The sequence below is a fragment of the Acyrthosiphon pisum genome, chromosome A2 (genome assembly GCF_005508785.2).
Source record: "Acyrthosiphon pisum isolate AL4f chromosome A2, pea_aphid_22Mar2018_4r6ur, whole genome shotgun sequence".
Lineage (NCBI taxonomy): Eukaryota > Metazoa > Arthropoda > Insecta > Hemiptera > Aphididae > Acyrthosiphon > Acyrthosiphon pisum.
In genome coordinates, this window is record NC_042495.1 from 87138554 (window position 1) to 87157576 (window position 19023).

Genomic DNA, 19023 nt, shown 5'->3' on the forward strand with positions numbered 1-19023 from the left:
CCGATTTTTTCGAAATTTTCATTTTCAAGAAAAATATGGGTATGTGTAATATCAAAATTAAAAAATGCTCATATCTTGCTTGAAAACGAAAATTTCGAAAAATCGGCGACTCTTAAGCACAGATAATGTTCTTACCTAAAAGTTTTATAATAGGTAAATTCACTCTAGTATTAAAACCAACAGCACACTATTGAAACTAGTGAACGACAATTTGCTATGTCGTGCGTGTGCAAGACCGAGACAGCAAAATTAATGTATGGGCAGCGTCCTCTTAAAAATAAAGTCTAATAAATAATAATAATATATCACTGACTTATAGACGATAATACTTTTATGCAATTGAATTGATGTGATGACAGAAATCTAAATTAATAGTGTTGACCAAACGATGTATTTATACTTTTAATATGAAGATTAAATTAAATAAATTGAAACAGTAATAGTAACAGTATAGTATAATTCAGTTATGGTTTTACAAAAATATTAATACCCCATTCACAACGTTTTTTGAAAAACAATAATTATACTATGTATGTACAAGTTATCAGATAGTTATCGTCTTTAGATTGTGAACATTTTATTTCTAATAGACACGGTTCATGAAATAGATGTTACATTTGAGAAAAGATTAATTACTTTCCTTGATTAATTACTTAATGCAGGATACAGGATACACGCATGCTGTATTATTATAATAATATACCTACCTATAACATAGAAGTGACAGAGACAACTAAATTATGAAATATTAGTTCAATTAAGTAACAAAAACTTTAAAGTTTAAACCATATTAATATTTTCCTTATTTTGATATGAATTGGATCAATACTATAGAATAGGTATTGCTTATAAGTTATAAGTAAGATTGATCGATTGTGTATTATATTTTTATTCCTTCTATGATTTTGTCTAGAAAAAAATTTTCATATATCCATAAGCTTGAATTTTGCTTTATTTATTCACAGGTACTTAAATTATTCAACTTAATTGTGATTTAAGTAAAACCTTAATGTTTATATTAATTAAAAGTATTTTTAACCGTCATACCAACATTATTCATAAAGATTATAACTAATTGCAATTTGTTAAATCGTGCTTTATAAATAGTTGGTCGATGTATTTATTACTATACTAATTATGTACCTAAATGATATTCAATGATAATATTATTATTTAGAAATATAGACATACAATTTAATGTTATTTAATGAATCTCTAAATGAAATCGCGTTTACTTGTATATAATTTATTACGACATTTGTACAGAAAAAAAAAACATGGTGTAATTATGAGGTCTGGTATACAGTAATATTATTATTGTAGTCCATGCGTATATTATACACATGCGTAATAGTATAATATCAAATACAAATGTAGCCATTATAAATCAAATATTTTGACACGTCCAATGTTAAAAGTTTGCGTTGGTGCGTTTAATCTGAAAAAAAAAACTATCATGTCAACACGCAGAACAGCGGCATTGGTTTTGTGTATTGAATACAAATCTACATCTGCAAATACGCGTACAAAGCGCGAACAATGTTTTTCGGGTCATTTGCTTGTTTACCGAACCACGAGTTTCTTCAAAAAACAATGAAAGCCGATCCTTTCATGAGCCGAACATAAATGAAAAAAAAAAAAAGTGAAAACGAAAATAACATAAAAAGTCCATGTGAAACTGCGAAAGGGATATGAAGCAAAAATAACAACAATACCAAGTCAACTGGATAACCATCGGTGAATAGAAGGAGCCGTATCATGGAATGATATCCCTATGACGGATATTCAAATAGTTGTATTCCAAAAGAGACTTTGAAAATTAGTCTTTTTTTTTAGTGCCCACAATAATGTTCATAATAGTAAAGTCACTGTAGTAATGTATAATATATTACATAATAATATATTGTATATAATATGACTTTTTTATGGAAACATTTGATCGTACAATATTACATTTTACCCAAAACTATAATTATACAAGAATAGATAATAATAAAAACCGTACTTTAATCGCGTGTTATAATTTAATTGTGTACATCGAATTACAGTAGAACAGTATGCGGCCGTAATTTCTTTGCCAATTTTCAGTTCAATTCTAAGCGGAGCCATGAGTGTATTGATTTTACAATGAATATATTTTTTTAGTGAGGTTTAAAACATTGCAGGACACTTCATAATTGGGAAAACAAAAAAAAAAATTAAGGGAAAACCGGAAAATACGCAATCCCATTTTTCGATCTGTTTTCTTTATTTGGTAGTAATTTTAAAACCAATAAATCTAGATATATGAAATTGTTATCAAATGTTTGTATTAGAATTTTCAATACAATATTTTGACTCTTTTGAAGTATCTGATAAAAACGTGAATGTTTTTGTTTATTTCAATACATTTTGATAAAAAGTGTAGGTATGCATGGTCAAATATCAGGACAATTTAATACATTTTAATATTAGTTTTTAATATTGGAACTATACAACAAATTTGAGCCAAAAATAATACTCTTATACTTTTTATGAGAATTTAATATAAAGTTAGAATTTAGACAAAATTCGTAAGAATCACGAATATTTGCAAATTGTCTTGTAGTTTTAAAATTCATAACATTTTAGATTCTGAGTGGAACGATGAATGTATTGATCTCACAATTATATTTTTTTTATATTTTTTTTTTTTGTGTCTGTGTACACGAGAAGTAATCGAAATAATATATATATACCTATATATAGTTGATATATAAATAATAATGGTTTGATTCTCAACTTCAGTATCTTATTCGATGATAAGCGAATCTAAATGGTGCATTGGGAATGTGAAAATCCCATATTCCCATTATTGCTCAAATTTTTACGCTAAATCGGTTTTCGACAAAATTGATTTTGGTTTTTGGTGTGACTCTAAAAAAATGAACGCAGATACATGACATTTTCACTGGTTGCTTATAGATATTAGCATTTTCTATACACGGTAAAATTTTCAAAATATTTTGATTTGTTTTGAACTATTTACGGACATTTTCAGTTTCCATTTTTTTTAGTTTTTTGTTCTATGAATGTTATTTGTTGGATAAAAAAACTTGAAAACTTAATACAAGGCTTTTAATATATTGTTACAAAGAAATTCGAAAAATATTAAAAATCCATAGTTAAAATTTTTTTTTACAAGCATTTAAAGTTCAAATGTTGACAAATCACGCAAAAAACACGGAAATTTGCAAATTATTTTGAGTCAAAAATTCATAAAAAATTTTCTTTTTAAATCTATGATTTGAAAATGTAATACGAAATTCCTCATAATATTGTCTACCTATATCAAAAAAAAAAAAAATGTCTACAAGAAAGTCAAATTAAATTTTTATGAGCGTTTGAAATTCATATTTTTACAACATGTATGATATTCACTCGATTTCTCAAGTAGCTATTTTCTTATTTTGTTGTAATTCAAAAATGAATAACCGTAAAAACTTGAAATTTATACCATATGTTTATTTTATCAATTCCCATAGGTACTTGATAACATTTTCAAAATATTTTGACTGTTTTCAATTTTCATTTTTTTTAGTTTTTTTTCTATAAATATTAATAACATTTTATTTGTCGGTTAAAAAAACGTGAACACTTTATACAATGCTCCTGATATTTGTTAAAAAGAAGTTGAAAAATATTAAAAATATATAGGCACACATTTTTTTTATAAGTATTTAAAGTTTAATGTTGACAACATTTATCAAATTGAATATTTAAAAATGTATAAATTGTTCAACTTTTATAGCTAAGGATTGAAAATTTAAAACAAGGTTCCACGTAAGTAGGTTATTCTGTAACCAAAAAATCTCAAAAATATTAAAATACTGTTTTTTTTATAGTAATTTTAAGTTCAAATTTGAAAGAAATTACATATTAAATAACCAAGAATAACGATTTTAGTTATTTTTCTGTAACTTTATAATATTAATTCAATTTACCGAATACCGTATAAATAATAAGTAATAACAATATAAATATAATATAAAATATCCACACTGACAAACATTCTCTGCTCAGAATGGTTTTTCGTATACAATGATATTATATCATTGAATTCAAATTTAATATTATCCATTATTCAGTGACCCACTTGTAACCTACTGTACAGCAGACCAACATCCACTTACCCACCTTTTTATCATATTATATCTTAGGCTTAAAAACATAATATAGTACAAGGTTTTATAATAGTTATATGGTTACAATAATTATAAAAAAAAAGTTAAGTATAAGCCCACACATATTTGTAATAACTAATAAGTACCTATCTGAAATTTAAAATTGTCAACGTTTAAACCTTGAATTGAATGTTTATTATTTTTAAATAACTATTTCTCAATGTATAATTTCAATAAATCAATCGTAAAAACTGGAAACATTATACTATTACTATATTGCTTAAACTATCATTTTCTAAACTCTAATACATTTTCAAAATATTTGGACTAAATTTAAGCTATTTATAAGCATATGCCATTTTTAATTTTTTTAATTTAATTTTTGATAGTGATTAATAAACATTTCAAAGCTTGATCTCAAACCTTCACAATTTAATGCAAAATCCTATAGCATTCGTTGTTCTGAAAGACATTTAGGTAATAGTATTTAAAATACATATGCATATTTTTTGTGTATATATTATAATATGGTTAGAAGTTGAAATGTTGAAAAAATTCGTCAAATTCACAAACATTTGAAAACTCTTTTGTTGAAAATGAATAAAATATTATAGCCTATAAGAATATAACATTGTAATTTAAAAATAATATTTCTAGGGGAAACTTGAAACTTTAATTATGTATCTATAGTCTTATATTTTACTAAACACAATAATAATATCTTCAAAATATTTAGATTCACGAACATTTTTAGACCGTTCTACGGTAAGTGTGTGTTGAATCAAAAGTTAATTACATAGTATAAGGTATGAATTCTGACTATTATAATATAATTATATAATTTTCAGCAAAAAATAATTCAACATACTGTTTTAATTATTACTACTAATAATAAGTTGATTACTATAACAGTAATTATATAAATATATTATATATACTTACCCATAATAATAAAGCTGTCGGATTGTCTTCGTTTAGATTCGTTTCTATTATGCAATGATTTATTATCGAAATTCTAATTAAACACATACATTATAGTGACTTACTCAGTGACGACTGACGAGATACACTCTACATAGGTATACCTATAGTATATATACTGTACAGCTAAATTGTTACCTACTAGTAGTTACCCAATTTATTCTTTATTATTTCTCAATAGCTAGTTATCATATAAATATATTGCACTCATATTATATGTATCGTAACGTTAAAGTGATTTAAATCTATTGTTATGAAACGAAAGTAGGTACACAGTTTTGAATAATTTTCAGTTCCTCATTTAAATTCATAAATTGAAAGTTATTCAAAATCAAACATTTCCTTATTATAAAAAAAAAACATATTGTTTGAGCAGACGTTAATATTGTTGATAAAACTCATAATATTATACCAGATAGTTGGCTACAGTCAGCTACAGTCCATATTCCAATTAAAAGATAATATTATTATAAATTACGTATAATCAAGTCAAATCGTCATACATTTTTACTAAATATTTTATTTGTATAAGACAACTTTCCCATATAATAATACAATTATATACTACAGATCGCTGTTATCATACTCACCCTCTCACCCTATTATCCTTGAATAATGCATTTAATTTGTGTTAAAATTCTTATTTTTGGAATTCTTAAATATAGGTACTTAATGACGTAATTTAAAGATACAAATCATAAGAAGTGTCCTGTATAGCGATATAAATTTATATTTTCTAGCAAAAACCGCACATTCTGCTATGCATAATTAATAAACATATTAAGTTTTTTTTTTAAATGCAGTTTCATCTAAAACGTTTAATTAAATGAAAACATACGTCTGAACATTCTGGCCGAATCACTCAGTGTAATTCAGAGACATTTCAGTAGGGACTCCTTCTACATGTTACATGTATCGAAGGGAGTCACGTTTACTCGTAACTTAAGAATGTATTATACGTGTGAGAACATGCATGCATGCGCTTGTGTAGTTGTGTGAATAAACGTGTGGATTTAAGTGCGTACATAAGTGTGTAATATATTGTAATATCAAAATCGGAAAAACATGTTAACCCTTTTTGTTTAAATAGGATATTGAAAATTCAGTGTTCTTTTATTTATTTACTCTTATTTTTATTCGGAGATTTTGCGATATTTGCATTAATGTTTGATACGATACAACATATTATGGAGTAAAGTATAATATATATATAACAATAACAAGACTATTATGGCCTATAGATAACTTTATTAATATATAAATAATTGAATTTGATGATAATTTGCATTTTTTAAAAGTCTATAAAGGAAATGCAATACAAATGTGCAATACATCATTATTATGTCTATTACCATTTATGAATAATGATAATAATAATGTTATAATGATGTGAATGAGGGTAATTTAGTTTAGTTGATGTGTCATATTGTTTGATATTCGTGGTAATGAAAAGTTATATACTGTCATTTTAACAACGATACATAATTAATTTTGTTTGAATATATTTTGTAGTTTCGATAAAATTAAAAATACATATAGGTATGGTATCACAAACATATGAATATAATACATACATATTATATTTAAATGAAAGCTTTTAAGTATTTAAAGGATTACGAAATTATAAGACACAAACAAATAAAAAAAAAATATATTATGTTTTTCTAGCTATATTAATAATTTGTATAAAGTTCACGAATCTTGTTATTAAAACTTACCAAAACTAAGTGAAAATTAAATGAAAACACTAGGTATTTAAATGTAAACTACATGGACTTAATTTAAGTCTAGTTGATTTTATTCCTCCTCAGAGTATTATAATTTAAAATATAAATTATAAAAAAAGTAGGTAGGTACTACTGCTAAAAAAAAAATATCAGATAGGTATATCTAAAAATAATAAATTAAAGCCTCATTGTTTTTAACAATAGTTTGTTTCTTCTATATTTTTTTCTTATTTATATTTTTTTATTTTGTTGTTGTACGAGAACCAGTTAGTTTGCATTAAAGTGAATTTTTTTTTTTAAAATCACTTTTGAAACTTCTACAATACTATTTGTTTGATAGGATTTACACAAGTATATTGTGCATGGTGCGAGCGAGACTTAAAACTTTATACAGGCTCATGATGTGAACTTTGTTGTAAACGAAATGTGAAAATACCTCGATTTAGAGCACTTCTACTATATTATACGTACATAATATATTATAAGTTAGATGTTCAGATGAGTGTAAGAAATACCGATGGGGTGAACGGACGGCTTTAAATGGCTATTAAATTAATTATTAACTAAATGTAGATAGTTTTTTTTGGATACATAATACTATTCAGGTACTTATACAATTACGTACCTAAGCGCCGTGTATAATATCATAGTGAAAAAACATGATAACATTAAATTATGACGAATAATTATTGTTTGAGTAAATATCTGATGAGGTGCCAGGTTTAACTTATAAGTTGGGTTTATCATCAAATTAATTTTTAGAAGATTAATTACAAATGATTGCAAAAGCACATCAACATCCGACACCGATGTGATTAAAAATAATAAAAATATTTTATACATATATTATACCTATACTTAACGATATTAACATGATATATTTTGATAATATGTATTTATATCTGTATTTATATCAGTAGTTATCTACTGTGAATTAAAATAAACTAAATTATATCAATAATCAATGCATTCAATAACTATTTGGTAAATTTAAAATTACATATAATTATTTGAACGTTAAATAATAATCAATGTTTTCAACATACATTTTTTGCTTGTTATAATATCAGCGCTCTATTACTTTGGAACGTTATGATAAACAGTAATTGTAATCTGGCAATAGTCGAGTATAATAATTTATACTCTATGTTGAAATACCCATCTGGCTTATTAAGCGCAGTCTACGATATCTTCACTAAACCACAACATTTGGGTAGTTACCTAACGGCTACCTATACAAAACAATATTGTAGGTGCGATTACCGACTGATCTGCAGACTTCAGACTACTTAGATCAGCGAAATAATTACAGTAAATACAATACACAATATATAATAATACAAAAATCTACCCCCCCCCCCTTAACCTATAAAATAATATATTATCACGGTACCATCAACGAATAATAATATAGCTACCTACGATACGATAATAATGTTTTATCGGATTCGGTCGCTTAATAACGAATTATGTATTATACATTATAGGCTGTGGGTATTATAAGATGTCCACCACGCGTTCTACTCGATTGACCGTTTTCAATTTTCCCGGCTCATTAATTTCAACCGGCGCGGACAAAGTACGTTGGTCCACTTCCAACCCCTCCTTATATTTAACCCTCTTTGCGCGACGAGTAGACGACGACGACTGCGGTGGCGGCGGCAGCGATCGGTCGTAATCCGATAGGGCGCTGTGTACTAATTGAAGGGACTAGGTATACTCATCTATATATATATATATAATATACACACACATATATATATATATATATATAATACACATATAGGTAACTATATAAGTATTCGGGGGCGCACAAAAGTTAATATACAGAGAATACTATATAGTGGACAGATGCCAACGTATGAGAAATTGATACCTATCGGTATCGCATATATCTGTATGGGATTCAACCTCGTCCGGCATGGTTTGGGTAGGGAGGTTGTTGGATGGGTGGGTCAGGACCGATAGCGGTAGCGGATATTGTGAGACGATGTTTTCACTATGTACAATATAATATTATTATAAAGGTAATATAAAGCGACGCGAGTCGAACACTGACCACGAAAGTCGAGTAGGTACTTAAACGTTTATCTATTGCTACCGCCGTCTGCTGGTGCTCATTCATAGTTTATATTTTACTGTAATGTTGTAGACGCGTTCAGGATTTCGACATTATTTCGCTTGACTTAAGCATCTGTTCGAACCTATATTTTATAATCGGCCTGACGCACAATCATTTCGATGACAATAATTATCCGTATTTAATTGTACCGACAGAAATCGATTTAAATCCCTCCTTGTTGTATCCGTCATTTAATGACACTAATATCGACTGCCAAATTCAGGGGTAAATATACTTAATGATCCACAGAATTTCTAACGAGGTGGTGGATTGAGGGTAAGCCGTATGGGTGTGATGTTGTAATTAAGCACTCGAGTTTTCTATAATTTCACTAAAATCAGAATAATTATTTTCATAATACATGGCACCTTATTTTTGGGAGTAGATAGGTGTCCAGTAATGTTTTCACCTCAATGATTCAAAAGTAGATTGGCGCCTATGTCACCAGTGGACTCTGTTGAGTTCAATAGTTTGACGTCAATGAACGGCGCAAATTAGTGAGCAAATCATTATTTATTTGTTGATGAAATTTGATCATTGCAGGAAACTACCGTGTTATTAACAATAATATTATAATAAATTGTCCTGCTGCAGTATGCGACGATAATATTTAGCGACTAGTTCTCCGTCCTTTGTGTATTCTTTCAATATGACGTATAAAGTTTATTCAATTTGACATTCAGTTCTACTGTTTTCAATGACGTCATGTACTCTAAATGATGTTATGTTTCTAAAAACGGTAATTGAATAAATATTTTGACCGCCAGACTTGCAAAAATATAATTAATATACAGTGATCATTATATGATAATTATGTAAGGTACTTATGTTATTGCTGTTGCTTAGTTCGTTAATTTTTTTTAAGCTAGAATTTAATCTATATGATATTAACTGTTATTTTGTGTATTTAATAAACATAATGATAGGTAACAATATAATATTTCAACTTTAATCATACACACACGTGTGTGATATAATTCGAATTAGATGTCAACCTTCTGATAAATTATAGCAAATTATTGTTGTAATTTTCAAAGTTCAAAAGTTTACGACGTAGATCAATGTAAGTCTTAGCTGTTATACCTACTATAATATGGTATGTTATTAAAACGCACTTATTCTACGTAATATTTCGTATAATTCAACACTAATAATACAATAACATTATATTGTTGCGTGCATGATAAGACGTATTGTTCTGCGTTTAACACCGTTTTAATCACAAAACATTACAATGTATACGACTTATTCACTATAATTACTGTATAATAATAAATTAAATTAATTGCGATGCTATATTATAGCTATGCGTGTAAATTACCTGCAATTATAATGATGTAAAATTACGGTAATAATAATTATCTGTTATAAGATGGTTGTAGAGGTTTTGAAGTTATATTAAATATTTAATGATTATTTGTTAATAATGAATCGTAAAATGTGTTGTTTTGAATGATATCGGTAATTCGATACGATATCCATATTATTAATTATTATTATTTTTTCAAGTAAAAAACAATAAATTATTAATTTTAGTTGTTCAACATTTTTTTTTTGAATCATTACTAACCAGTACACGGAATATGATACGATATAGGAAAAATGTGGGTGATATCGATACTTTAAATTATTTCGTTGGCTATCATAACTTGTTTCTGTCTTACAAACATAATTTATATTATTATATTTAATAAATTCAGAACATTGAACATTAATATTGCGGTCAGTAGAATAAATAGTGAGTGTATATTCGATTTGAAGTGAGTTGACTAGTATCAATTGAAGGTTATCTATGCAATTTCCTAATTTTCTATTGATATTTAAATATTCAAGCATTTCAAGCCAGTTATAAGCATTTTAAAATGTTATTATTTTACATCGTTATAACCCACTTTAAAGTTTAAAATACCTATCAATCAAACCTGCAAAATACCATGTGGATAGTACCTATTGTTAGGTACCCTTTTTGATATCAGGTCAACAACTCTAATATTTGAGATTTTGAGCTTACAACACAAAATTGGTCCTGTTTAACCTAAATTTGTGATGTTGTACGTTTGTAAGAAGGAGTCAATATACGACATGGTACATGAGTGTCCTCTTAGTAATAAATAAATTCTCGTCATTAAGCACTATTTAGTTTGCATTATTTCAAACAAATAGCAATGCATAAATATTAATATGTCAACTTCGAAAACCGTCTTCTTGGTATAGTAACAGGGCACTCATAACTTCAAAATAAAAAACCACGATATAAGCTTTGGGGGAATCTTGATTAATGTTTTAATACCATGAAAAAATGTTTAAATGAGTAGGTATTATTCCCCGCCGCAGTAATAATCTGTCTAAGAAATTTGGTGTCACACTACAATGTATAGGTATACCTATAGGTACCTACTTACTTGCGATGTCACAATATACTCTACCTGCAGCCGTATTGTAATATCGTGTCACGCCGCCGCCGGGTCGTTTGTTCGAAAAACGTTTGCCGATCTCGAACAATTGACGACGGTTGCATCCACTATATGCCATAATAATATAAAATAATAATAATAATAATAATATCATCACATAATAATATAATATCCTCGTTGCAAGGATAAAAGAAATAACCGTCTGGGTCGGCACCGCTATCGCTGGCACGTCGGAAGTAAGTCGCATATAACAAGACGAAAATCTGAACCCCATCACCGTCCGTCCACCCCCCCTCCACACCATTTTTGCCCTCGGTGCGTGTTTTCCACGCGTGTTTCCACCTCGGCTCCTGGCTCCCCGGTCGCCGTTTTCTCGCACGAAGTCGGCGAGCAGGCGCGCCACACACCTACCTATATATATATATACACATAAATACATAATATATATAGGCAACATATTGTGTGTAATATACAGCCAGCCAATATTTATGGTCTTGGCCATTGTCTCGACACGTAATCGTTTCGGGAAGACGCCGTTTTAAATCCTAGGTTTATTTATACATTATTTTCGGAGCGCGTCGGATTCGGATTAAAACGACGGAGAGGAGCGCGCTTTCAACGAGACTTTTTTAAATTAATCACCATACTACATTAAACGAGACATGATATTCAGGTGTATACCGGATAACCACGGTGCAAATCGAGATTTTATTCGTATCGCGTTTGGCTGCAAAAAGTGGGTATTATCGGCCGCGAGAGAGGAACGTGTATGCACAGAAAATATAACTAATAATGGTAAAAAGTATAACACAACATGGCTACTTACCTATATTAATATTATTATTATTTATAAATACCCTGAAAAAATTATAATATTATACATTTTACACACAAACACAAGATAAATAAATAAATCGTACGTTCTTGTTCGAGATATAAATAATTTGTAATAAAATAAAATTATAAATACGCTACATTTCAATAACGATATTATATTATATTATGACACATTATACACGACAGTTGTTACAATATTACAACGTAACTTGAAGTGCACGTTAATTCGTAGTGAAAATTCGTGTAACATATATATAATATGATATATAATAATTACTTACGATTTCCGAAGTTCCCGTAAACAACTAATATTAAACATTTACTATTCGTGTTTAGAAACAAACTACGTTTTACATACATTTGCTTTCAAGCGGGATAAAACCACAAATACCTTGTATTACACCTTTAAAATAAAATTGTAAATATAGACCTATTCAGCTTACTTAACATTGTTGCGAGGAAAATTAAAAATAATCTATTACATATTTTGTTCTTATTGAGAATTTGAGTATTTGAACTTTGTTTTCATGTTTTCATAATATATTAATTTACATATATTTTTTCGTTAAATTTATTTGACTTTGGAATTTCGATCATTGTTTTCATTTTATACTTTGAATTTTTCCATTTTAGAAAACTTTTATGGTGCAAAATGCGAGATGCGTATGGATATTCACAACCTTGATTGATTGAGATATATGTTTTCATATTGGTTATTTATGTTTTTTAAAAACTTTTGTTCAAAACTTTATTACTGTATTTTTTACACGTTTTATTTTTTTTCAAATATTTTATATGCAAGAAAGTGTAATCGATATAAATACAAAGTAGAACTGAAATGTAAAACCACATTCATGAGTTATTGTTATTACTTTTGTAGATTTAAATAAATTATTGTTTCCGATTTAAATTTTTTTTTTCAATTTGTATATAGGATTTCATTTCTGTTTGTCAATAATAATTTGTATTATATTTGGTCATCAAAAAGAAATTATTTGTGAAAAAAGAATGTTCTCCGCTGAGCTTTTTAACTTATATTTATTTATATTTCACAGTCCACACCAATTATTAGAAAAAATACGAAATACTATAATATAAGATTTAAATGGTATTAAATATATTTTTCTTTTATCAGAGGCTTCAATTTTCTTGGAAAATGTACATCAACAATATAAAAAAAATATATAGATATCTAAGATTCTATTTGTATGACATCAATATTACTCAGCAGAAAAAAAGCAAAATACATTTTCAAAGGTTTATACGAATATTTGTATAACTTATTTTTGTGAACTAAGTATTTAATTCAGTGAACCAAATAATTGGTAAGGATTTCAAATTATTCGGCTTTATTTTGTACAATATAGATTCTAAGTGGAATATAGGTTAAGGTTTATTATCAATGTTTATACTTCTTTAAAAATCGTTTCATCGCTGTTTTGTGACTTTAAAAGTTTCATAGGTTCCACCTTTTTTAATTTAGAAATGGAATACAGTTAAATCTTTAAGGCATAATGAGAAAATTGGTAAAAACTCTCGTGCAAAATAAACTATTTGAAAATTAATATTGATATTTAAAATTTAAAAAAAATATGTCTTATTTAGTGTATTAAATGTAATAAAAATAGCAATATTGTTCATAGTTTGATTGACGATTTGTACCTAGTTGATTATATTAATATATTCTACAAAATTCAAGTTAAAAAGTTTTTGGAAATTTGTGAAAAACAAAACCAAATTTAAAATAAGCCATTGTGAGTTCGTTATTTTCTGTGTCCTTTACAAGTTTAGTCCATAGTTGCTTACCTATTAGGTAACTTGTGTCATTATTATTAATGAATAATAATATAACTATAACAAAAATGAATACAACTAAAATTGTTGCCAACAACTTTTATATTACATATTTGCTTTAAAACGTAGTTATTTGATTATACGAAGTATAACTAAATTACATAATATGTGCTAAAACGGTACCCAGGTTGAATGTTTAAAAACTCAAAATTTACAAGTTAAAAGATTAAGTTAATAATGTAATTTTAGAAGACATACATATTATACAACGGTTTTTTTTCTAGTTAACCTTAACAAAATATGCTTTTGAATAACTTCAAGTTAATTTATACACGTCAAAACTAAATTAGATTTTTGAACTTTTTCCATATATTTTTTTATCAATTACATTTCACTCTGTTTGCATAGTTTAATGTTTACCATAAGGCATAAAGCCATACAGTTAATATAATTACATTAATGTAAACAAAAAGTATATAATATCCTTCATATTATCATAATGGACGCACACGATGTGTGTATAAACTGGATACATAACTAAATGGACTAATACAGTCATGATCGATAGTCATTACGAACTGTGCGTGTCTATGAGAATAATTATTTTGCAATATTAAAGTGATATATTTATATACACATACTACGCATATAATATTGTAATTCAGTATACGTTTCATTTACGAACTGAAAATAAAATATGATGACATAATATTACACTTTTTTGATTAACTACTCAATAATCAACAACAAATATTATGCATATTTTAATACATGACCCATAAACAATGAACATTGTCACAAGATACTAATATAAATTTGTTCAGTGGTATTTATCAGAATTCTCATATTGTATTCGTATAAAGTTACACATTTTGTCAAATAAATGTACTTCAGTGAGATACGTTTTTAAGCAGATCTTGTAGAATGTGTCCTCTGGGGAAGTATTCAAATCACATCGTGTCCCGGAATAATTTTCAGTTTTCACTTTGGTTAATAAGTAATAATACCCACTAACACGAACATTCAGACGACATCAGATGTCGCAATCTATCGCTAGGTATATGTTTCTGAGAAGAAAATAATGATACTACATAACGGTGAGCTAGGGGCATTCCAGTAAAGTTAATTACGGAGACGATGAAACTGGGACATTTTTGTCAACTAAAAGGTTTTAACAAATGTTCGAAGCAACAGAGACAATAGGCTTTCAGGAACACGGCGCAGCTTTTGTTACCAACGACAAAGCCCATCATGCAACCAAAAAGCTTGTCTCTCTCGCTATCCCCTAATATTTCACTTTTTTATGTTTCATTTTAAAAACTTTAAACTGCTGGATTATTAAAAAAAAAAAAAAAACTTGCAACTAATTTCGCCTTGGTTTATAGAGTTTTCTGTTATTCTACGTGTACTTACATATTGTATGTAGCGTCACTGCGTTATTTACAGATTGTTTACAATGTAAACACAAAGAAATGTTGTCAATTATTCTTCTAAAATTTTGTAATTTTTTGTTTTAAAAATCAATACGAGAGAAAATAAATTAATATGATATTTAATGGTATACTAGTCCACACAAATACACAAATACTAATTGCAACTCAATTATATAGCTTCAGAGATTAAGTACCTGTAAGTTAAATCAACGATTTAAAGTAATTACCTAATTATTATTATAAAAGTAACAATTTTCTATATTCGTTTAGAATGCAAGACTATGCTTTTTACGCATATTTTAATACATTTTAATAAATAATAAACTATGAGTATAAAGACTATTTTGTAAAAATTGTATGAGTTATATACATACCATTTTGGTGATTCACAAGCATGCTCACCCCTATTTTTAAATTAATAATGTATTTGAACAAATTCTGATTTTTGAAATTTTAAATATACAATATATAAACTATAATGACCTTATTTTCAAATTCTTGAGATTTTCTATACTACCTACTTAAGAGGTCTTGCTACTGTCGTCGATTTTAGCTCTAAAGACTTTTAGAGTTTAAAGTTAGAGTCTAATATTTTGACAAAAAAAGTTAGTTTTGATTCTCGAAAAAAAAAAAAATTGAAGTCGGTAGAAAATTATCTATAAATGGTACACTTTGCAAAAATTAAATTTTATATTATTGTAAAATGTAATTTAAAACTCGAAAATATGAGTTTTTTCAAATCATAATTCAAATTTAAATTAAAAACAAAAAGTGTTTCGTACGATCTACTGACATTTTTCTGTTAAATTCAAATATTTTTTTCAAAATCAAAATCAGACCACGTGAACTAACTTTATATACTAATTCGTATAATAAAATTTTATATTATTATCGAGTTATTGACATTATGCATGCGTGTACGAGAGTGGTACCCGCATTCAATTTCATTCACACTAATACTCATTTACAACTATAACACATAGATCCTAGGTGGCTAAGACAAGATTGCAAATTGCCTAAATGTCGCCCCTTAAATAATAGCCGTAGCGAGGCCCCTTAATGAGTATCATGTGGCGATACAAACTTCTGCTTTTCAAATAAAAATCCCCCCTTTTTACTGTGATTAAAAAATGTCAACGTATCTTATTCAACATTTGAATGAGTAGTTTTTTAATTATTCAAATGTTTATGGTAAAGATAATAGTCCTGAAAATGGTTTTACAAAGATATAAAATAGCTGTTATATTGGATCTAGTGTTAATATTATACTTGGACCATTTTTATTTTTTACAAATTAAAATATAAATAGATTAATACTAATTAGGTACTAATATTTTTAAAACGCTATCTCATATCTTCCAGACCCATTATCATGGACCTATTATCCTTAATACACAAAGTAGGAGAAGTCAAAAACTACTTGTTGGAATTTTGATTTTGAAACAACAACATATACAGAAAAAATATTCGCTAAGTAGCTTATAACTGAAACGGGAGGGTTTTCATAAGAAAAATAGAAGTTTGTGTCTTCAAATGACACTTCTTAAGTAGTAGGTACAAAAATCAACAAATTTAAAAATATGGTTTTTTAATTATAATTAAAAGAATCAGATTTTGAATTACTTGCATTGTTGAAGAAAAAAAGGGGTGAGCATGCTTGGTGAATAACTTTGTATAATAATGAGTCTTGTAAAACATAACATTTTAAGTGTTGGTCATAAAATAATCTTAATTTAAATTTTTATCGCACAAAGAGAAACTATCGAAAAAATCGAAAAAATATAGTCTACATACGGTTTTCGATCTATACCTCATAAATATCATAATATTTATCGATCACTCAGTCTAATCGATACAAACTGTTTACACTGAAGAAATAAATATAATCAATTATTCTCTCTTCATTTAATGCATTACACCCAAAATCTTAAAACAGCTTTACGATAGGTACCTAACTGCATTATTTTTTTTGCTGTTGTACAACAACAATTAATTTAATAAACTTATTATTGAAATAGCTCTTTTTTTTTCGTTTTGAACCGACGGCGCCGCGGGAAATGCTTTCGCAATACTTCCGTGATAATTATTATTGAAATAGCTCTAAGTCATTTACATATTACCATAAAGTGAATTAATTATTAAGATACCTTATACCAATAAAAATCGGTGAGAATCTAACGGTTATACCGCTAATTGATTATATAATAATGTATTTTATCGTATTAATTTTCTCCATCATAAATTCAAAAAAAATTTTCATCGTTCCCAATTTATTATTAAATCAATATAACATCTCGTTCAAAATTAAATATTTTAGCTCAACCCAAATTCATTTTTTTTCGTTGGAATTGAAAGAAGAAATGTATATAAAAACATTTCAGGTTTTTTTTTTACATAAACTATAAAATTAAAAATATTTATTACACTAATAAATAAAATGGCATGAAACGTTGTTGAGATAAGTGCCTACATTGTATTTTTAAATTTGTGTTGTAATTTTTTGTTGCTGAAAACGTTACATCAAAACAAAAACTCTGTGTGAGTTTTTATAGATTAACATTTTTTTCAACAATAACTATAATTTAATTTGATGTTTGACAATCACAATTTATATATAACTACCTACCTATACGTATAAATATATATATATATAAAAAATATGTTTATTATATAAACAACGCCATTTTTTCAATTTAAACCTACGATAAAAATGTATGAAATGCACAATTTTATTGTGTTTTCCCCTGAGTTTTCCCTTATAACCGAATTATATTAAATTTTTTCGATATTCTAAAGTTGTCATAATGTCATGGAGGTACATAAAATAAATATATACCTATTTTATTTAAACATTTTAAACCACACAATGTTAAATAATATTATGCGACGCTATATCGTTATTGATATAAATTATTTGATTTGAAGTTTGTAATTTACATAAACAATTTATATAAATTGTTCGCGAATTAAAATATATAATTCTTCAGTATTTGAATTCAATGTTGCCGCATAATATATCATGTTTGTGTCCAATAAATTTTCACACGCGAACATCGAAAATACTAGAAAACTTATAAACTTTCAAACGGTATAAATCAATAATCAGGTACGTGATCGTGTTTTTCGTTTACAGATATGTGGCCGAAATTTGCATTTCTCGGACTCATGATTATCCGGTTAATGGTATCTGCGAATCCGGATGCAAAGAGACTGTACGACGATCTCTTGTCCAGTTACAACAAGCTCGTGAGACCAGTGGTGAACACCAGTGATGTTCTACGTGTGTCTATAAAACTGAAACTGTCGCAGCTCATCGATGTGGTACGTACCCACAACAATGCTATTTGGCTTGAATATTTAACTTACCTACTTATTATAATGAAGTTAGTGTGAATATTGATTGACAAACTCACTACCTATCGTTAATATTTTTTTTTTTTTTAGTAAATTAAGCAACTTTATTAAGGTAATTAATAACATTATTATTTTCATTAATTATAAATTTTCCCTTTTATTATACACAAACTTTAATATCTATTGAAATCTTTCAACTCAAAATTAAATTTATTATAC

At 27.3% G+C, this 19023-nt stretch overlaps 1 protein-coding gene across 5 annotated transcripts in view; it reads left to right on the forward strand.

Moving 5' to 3' along the window:
- LOC100166757 (acetylcholine receptor subunit alpha-like) overlaps window positions 1–19023 on the forward strand; it is a 175538-nt gene that overhangs the window by 11470 nt on the left and 145045 nt on the right. For all 5 annotated transcript variants that reach the window (XR_003839649.1, XR_003839648.1, XR_003839650.1 and 2 more), the window contains exon 2: window positions 18584–18771. Coding sequence is in view for 2 of the 5 variants with exons in the window: in XM_029490650.1 (XP_029346510.1) it covers window positions 18586–18771 (186 nt within the window). In the remaining 3 variants the exon portion in view is untranslated. The remainder of the gene's footprint in view (window positions 1–18583; window positions 18772–19023) is intronic.